Source organism: Grammomys surdaster, unplaced genomic scaffold, assembly GCF_004785775.1.
Source record: "Grammomys surdaster isolate TR1022 unplaced genomic scaffold, NIH_TR_1.0 362, whole genome shotgun sequence".
Classification (NCBI taxonomy): Eukaryota; Metazoa; Chordata; class Mammalia; order Rodentia; family Muridae; genus Grammomys; species Grammomys surdaster.
The window spans coordinates 3035261-3041812 of record NW_021604781.1 but is presented as its reverse complement, the minus strand read 5'-3'; the positions used below and the strand labels follow the sequence as shown (position 1 = coordinate 3041812).

The window sequence follows — 6552 nt, the reverse complement described above, 5'->3', positions numbered from 1 at the left end:
ACACACACACACACACACACACACACACACACACACACACACATTTAATAAAAATGTAATTAAAAAAAAAAACCAGTACATGTCAAGGCTGGAGAGATGGCTCAGCAGTTAAGAGTGCATACTGCTTCTTTCAGAGAATCTAAGTCAGTTCCCAGCACCCACACCTCTAACTCCAATTCCAGGGCATCCAGCGCCCTCTACTGGCCTCTGTGGCTACCTGCACCCACGTTCCCATACCCACACACAGACCCACATAATGCAAAATAACAAATTAAGTCTTTTTTTTTTTTTTAACGAAGCAGATCCCCTAATAAACTTGCTGTGGCACAGTCAAGTACTGTTGGCAGATGTCTTTTAATGCATGCTTTGAGCCTTAGCTCTGCACACACTACAGGACACTCACTCAGGAAGCAGCCTTCACAAGTGTAGTGATAAAGAAGGTCCCCTGTTGCAAATGTGGGTCGCCTTATGACTGGGTCCCTGGTGTCATGGCTACAGGACAATAAAGAACTATGCGAATCATGAAGCCTCTGAAATCTACCAGAGCAGGGTCAGGAGACAGATTAGATGACAAAGCAGGCTCAGTTACTGCCTCTGTCTTACAAATAATCTTGTCTCTCTTTCGTATAACCCCGAAGCGCAGCGAAATTATCCCAGACTAAGGGAAAAAATTTTTTTTGAATGATCATCAAATGAGGTCTTAAATATGGTTTGAAAATGCCACGACTTTTTAACATTCAAACGCAGCTCTGCAAAGTCACCCGTGATTGACATTTTATTTCATCTCAGGGCTGCTAATTAAGAGGCACAGATACGAGCAGCAGAGAGGAAATCAGCAGGAGCTGCAAGCCATTCTTAAAATAAAACGCAACCTCGATTTGCTTAAATCCTAAATCAGAACACACTGGCTGCCTGTCATGTCATTCACGTGGATTGCACTAGGGGGCAGTGGATGATTGCGTCTCCAACAGGAGGGCGCTCGCGATGGCTGCTATCTATGCACTTCAAGTGTGGCAGGCTCTTCACACAATGATCAGAGCTGCAGTGGTGACAGGTAGGGAGCAACCAGTCATCGCTCGCAGCGTGTCTGTCAGAAGGATAAGGTGAAATGGGTCATTTGCATTTTCAGCAATGAGCTTGCTTTCTAATGAGCAGCCCGTGCTGCCTGGACTTGTTCTGGCTTCCCTCTCTGGCATGCGCAGGAAGGCAGTAACCAGGCCAGCCCATACCCAGGAAAGCATCCAAGAAGAGGCAGAGGCAGGGAACTCTACTCACAGGGACTGGCTGCCACAGGACACCGAGGACATAGAGAGGCTTCCCTCTGCCACACAGTTCTGCCAGCTTCCATTCGGGGAATTCCAGCCTGGAGGCTGTGTGGCCCAAATCCAAGGCACCGTTCCTGTACTAGTCTTTATGAATGATGCCTCCTACAGCAGGGCAGTGTATTGCTTGTCCCTGCTTCCACCACGTGGGGCTCGGGTTGCAGGTCTCTGTAGGATTAAATATGTCGTGTGCATGCATTCGTGTGTATGCGCGTGTGAGTGAGTGTGTGTGTGTGTGTATGTGTGTGTGTGTCCTGTCTGCTCTCTCTCCTCCTAAGAAAAACCTCTGTGTGAAAACATTTCGAGTACCACAGAGATACAGTGCCTGAGAGAGACTGGGAAACTGGGAGTGGGGGAAGGGAATTCTATGCATGCTCCATTCCCTCCTGACCTGCCTAAACCAGCTCACCAGAAAGAGTTTAGAAAATCCAGTTGTCCAGTCATTATTTGCGCTTGGGTCACTCAGTTTGCTGTGCTGGGGACATCTGCGTTTAAGCCTTATTTCTAATTGTGAAGCAAAAATTTCTAATTGTGAAGCTGAAGGCTTTCTCTGTCTCGACTGAGTGAAGACCCACTGGGACAAAGCAACCTCCCTCCATCTTCCTGAGCGTGACCCCAGGGATTTTAGACAGGGTCCTCTCTTCCTAGCCTGTGTCTTCAAGCATCTGTTCAACAAGGACATTTTTGTTTGTTTACTTGTGATCTTTAAAGCCTGAAGCCAAGGGCATCCACTAGTCACCCATCTCTGGAACACAGAACCTTGGGGAAACTGTGTAGCTGCACTGAACATCAGTTTCTTCATTCTTATATGTAGTCATGGTGACCTCTGCCTTGTGGGGTGTAGTGATGTCAATAGATAGCACTAAAAGCATCAGGCTCCTTAGTGATCACCAAGGGTATATTAGTGAACCCGATTTGTATGTTAGTAAGCACCACACACACTAAGAGAGCATCACACTCATGTTAAGGAGCAACATGTACAAGTTAGGGAGAATATGCACATGATAACAGCACCACTCAGATGGTATCACATGGTAGGAAGTATCACAGATGTTAGGGAGCACCACTCGCATGTTAGGGAGCACCACTCGCATGTTAGGGAGCACTACTCATGTGTTCTCTGAGTATTCTTGCTCTCATCCCACCTTGTTTCCCTTTCTATTTTCCTTCTTGGTCTGTCTCAGCCTCAGGACACAGATACTCCGTGGGAGTAACCCCACTTCACCCCTGGAAAGCACAGTAGACATCATTCTGGTTCTTGACACAGTGCACCCCCCACACACACACACCTACCTGGTCATCGCCATAGAGGATCAGGCACTTGTCAGGCTCCATGGAGCTAAAGCAAAGACAGAAACACAAAGCACCATCTTCAGACAGGGCACAGGGAACAGGAGCTGCCCAATGCCTCTGCATCAAGCCTTGTTTGTCACAGTCTTGGGAGCACACATGTTTGCCTGGATGTGAAGTGTTTCTCTTTAATCATCTACTTCTGCTGTGCAGACTCATGACTTTAAAAAACAAAAATAAAAACCAGTGCAGCTGAGGAGCTGAGAGACCTGTAGGGATATGCCTGGGCAAATAGGCTTTCTAAGTCAGTTATGTGCCATCTCACTGGCCTGGAAGGAGGCTTGGGAACTCCCCCAACATGGCCACCCACCCATCTGTCCCAATGGAAGGAGAGGTAAAAGGAAGGGAAGAGGAAATTCATTTGAGTGGCTGTCTATCTTCAGATGCCATCATGTGTTGGAGGCAACAAGTTTAGGGGAGTAGTTCTCCTAATGGAGAAAGATTTGAGTAGGACAGGGCTGTCTCAGGGCAAATGTGACAGGCAGAGAAGAGAAGAGAGAGGGGAAACCTTGTAGGAGGACATGGAGCGACATGACAAGCCCCAGAACTGTGTACAGAACTCCCATAAAGCTGGCTGGATAGGAGGAGGAAAAGTCACCAGCTACATCCCAGAGTTATCCCATGGCCACGGCGAGGCTTGGTGGCTGTGGTGGCATGGCTCCATGAAATGGTCATACATTAGTGAATATCAGCTTTATTCAGTGCCACACAGAGAGGGTCAGATGAAGGCGTTTCTTTCTTGGGTCAACCTCTGAGAACTGTCTGTCTCTGGAACACTTTAATTACAATCATTCTCATAGATATTCCGTAAACCTCACACTGAATGCTGTTTCTGTGCATTCCTGGAAATCTGGGCACCTCAAGGAGAAAGATGGTGTTTGTTTCTTAAGATTGTCGAGGGTATTAAGGGCTATATTTTATTTATTGATTTTTACCTTTGTGTATATATTTTACTTTTTCTCTCTTCGTGAACGTGTGTGTTAGAATCCTAATGTGTACACTGTCTTCCATCTTCACCACCGTAAGTATCTCTGATTCCTCTTTTGGACAGTGGTGTGATTATAGATGAAACCACGAATAACTACATTTTGCCTATCTTAGATGTTCTGATACCTTAGCCCTTTACTGCATACAAAAATACAAAATCCTGAAACTCCATCCTTGTGAGTTCTGTTTCTCCTTTGCCTTATCATCCTGTGCTTACAAACATTTTTTTTTCTCACCCCACCATGATGAAGAAATTCTCCTGACCCATCATGAAACCACACACCTTTAAATCCCAGTACTCAGTGGGAGAGGCAAGTGAGCTCTGTGAGTTTGAGGTCAGCCTGGTCTACTTATCAGGCTAGCCAGGGCTACACCATGAGACCTTACCTCAGAAAGATAATAATAATAGTAATAATAATAATAATAATAATAAAACAACCAAAGGAAATTCTCATATTTTCTTTTAGTATATAGCTTAAAAATCTTTAGATCTTTGCCTTACTTGGACTATTTATTTATTTTGTTAGCATGCAAGCATTAGCTTTTGTTATGATATTTTTCCAAAAGAATTTTTTGCTTTTTTTTTTTTTTTCTTTCCTCTTCTCCCTCATCCCCTTCCCTTCTTTGACCTCTGCATTTTCATGTCACCTGTGCCTGGAATTTACTGTCATACTTAACGCAAAGGCTTCATTTCTTCCCTAGATAATCTGTGCTCATTTTGCTTCTTTGCTGCTGTGGTAAAACTAATCTGGGTTTAGTTCAGTTTCTAGGTCATAGTTCAGGGACCATTGGAGTCAAGAACTTTACAAAGGCCATGGCACAGTGTCGAGGGCAGCCCTGCTTATACACTGAAGGCCTAAAATCAGCCATAGGCCTAAAATCAGCAATAGGCCTGACATACATGCCTGCTAACACAAAGTCTTGGGTCTTTGTGGAAAAAAACTGAAACAGATGGCTAGAAGCTATTGTAAACAAGCAAGCAGCTTTGGTGGAAAACTGCCAGGCTGAATAGTCATAAACCTTGTAGATAGGTAATCTTGGTGGATAGTACCAACTTAGATAAGGACAAGTGAATCATAGGCGGAGTCATAGTGATCTGTCCCCTGAACCTTCACCCAGCTGACACCCTGTTCTAGAAGATATCTGTACTCCCCCTGAGCACTGACATCCTGACTTTTTGTGTATATAACCCCTGTGTGAACAAAGTAAAAATTATGATTTGATCAGACTATAGACAAATCGTGGTTCTTTGCGTCTTTGCCTCTCCCCCCCCAACTCCCCACCGCTCTCTTTCAGGGAACCTCCCTGACCCCTGTTTAATGCCCTGCTGGACAGAACAGCAAAGTGGTTCTCAACCTGTGTGTCTTGACCACCTTGGGTGTCACATATCAGATACACTGCATACCAGATATTAACATAATGATTCCTAACAGTAGAAAGATTACAGTTTTGAAGTAGCAACAAAAATAATTTTATGGTTCAGGGGTGTCTTAGGGTTTCTATTCCTATACAAAACAAGCAAGAAGCAAGTTGGGGAGGAAAGGGTTTATTCAGCTTACACTTCCACATTGCTGTTCATCACCAAAGGAAGTCAGGACTGGAACTCAAGCAGGTCAGAAAGCAGGAGCTGATGCAGAGGGCATGGAGGGATGTTGCTTACTGGCTTGTTTCCCCTGGCTTGCTCAGTTTGCTTTCTTATAGAACCCAGGACTATCAGCCCAGGGATGGGACCACCCACAATAGACCCTCCCACCCTTGATCACTCATTGAGAAAATGCCTTACAGCTGGATCTCATGGAGGCATTTCCTCAAGGGAGGCTCCTTTCTCTGTGATAACTCCAGCTTGTGTCTTGTTGACACACAAAACCAGCCAGAATTGGGGGGGGGGTGTCATCATAACATGAGGAACTGTATTAAAGGGTCACAGCATGAGGAAAGTTGAGAACCACTGCCCTAGAGGAACACTGCTTACTGGATTGCTCTCTATGGATAGCACAGCCTGCTTTCTTAATACGTCCTAGACCCATCTGCCTTGGCATGGCATGGCCCACAGTGAGATGGGCTTTTCTACATGAATTAGCAATTGAGAAAATGCCCCAGAGATATGCCCACAGGGTGATCTGATGAAGGCAATTCCTCTGAATAGGTTCCTTCTCCTCAGATTTGACTAGGTTTGTGTCAAGTTGCCAATGAAGCTAACTATGACAACAAACAGCCATTATTGGCTACACAGCTCCTCTAGTTTGGAATCTGGATTGTATCATGCGTACTCTCTCTGGCCTTGCGTGCTCTCTTTTGTATGACTCTCACCCGCTTTAATTTAATGGTAGGGTTTTCAGCTCTAATTAAGTCCTTTATCAACATTTTCTTAGCATCAGCACATACTCTTCCAAATAAACTTTAGAATAAAGAGGATTAGCTCCAAAATAAACCCGTAATGATCTTATAGAAATTCTGATTGGATGTCGAATTTAGCTTTGGTGTTTCAGCATCCTGACCATATTGAGGACCATGGAGACTTCCTGTCTATACAAGCTTTCTTTTATGTCTTTGGAGAGGTCTTTGTGAAGGTTCTTCCTGGGTACATGTGATGTGACAACCCATGCCTTCAGGCAGAGTGGAAATGGGGAAGAGTGTGGAGTGCTGGGTTTGGGTGGTTGAGACCTGTCATTCTAACCAGCAGAGATCAGGCAGAGCATCCAGTGAAGGCACACTTAGTTGAATAGGATATTAACAATATTAGGTAAGAGTGTTTGGATGCTTGAGTCAGCAGCAAGGGCACAATATCATTCAGATCTTTGCAAGGGATGGAGAGATGGCCCAGTAGCTAAAGACACAAGTTCAGTTCCTGGCACGACATGATGGTTCAGAGTCATTCATGGCTCCAGTCTCA

The 6552-nt window shown here is 45.0% G+C and overlaps 1 protein-coding gene across 1 annotated transcript in view; it reads right to left on the bottom strand.

Annotated features, from left to right (window-relative positions):
* Positions 1–6552, bottom strand: part of LOC114631420 (WD repeat-containing protein 49-like) — a 120000-nt gene that overhangs the window by 78930 nt on the left and 34518 nt on the right. The window contains exon 8 of the mRNA XM_028779753.1: positions 2616–2661. Within this exon, the coding sequence (XP_028635586.1) occupies positions 2616–2661 (46 nt within the window). The remainder of the gene's footprint in view (positions 1–2615; positions 2662–6552) is intronic.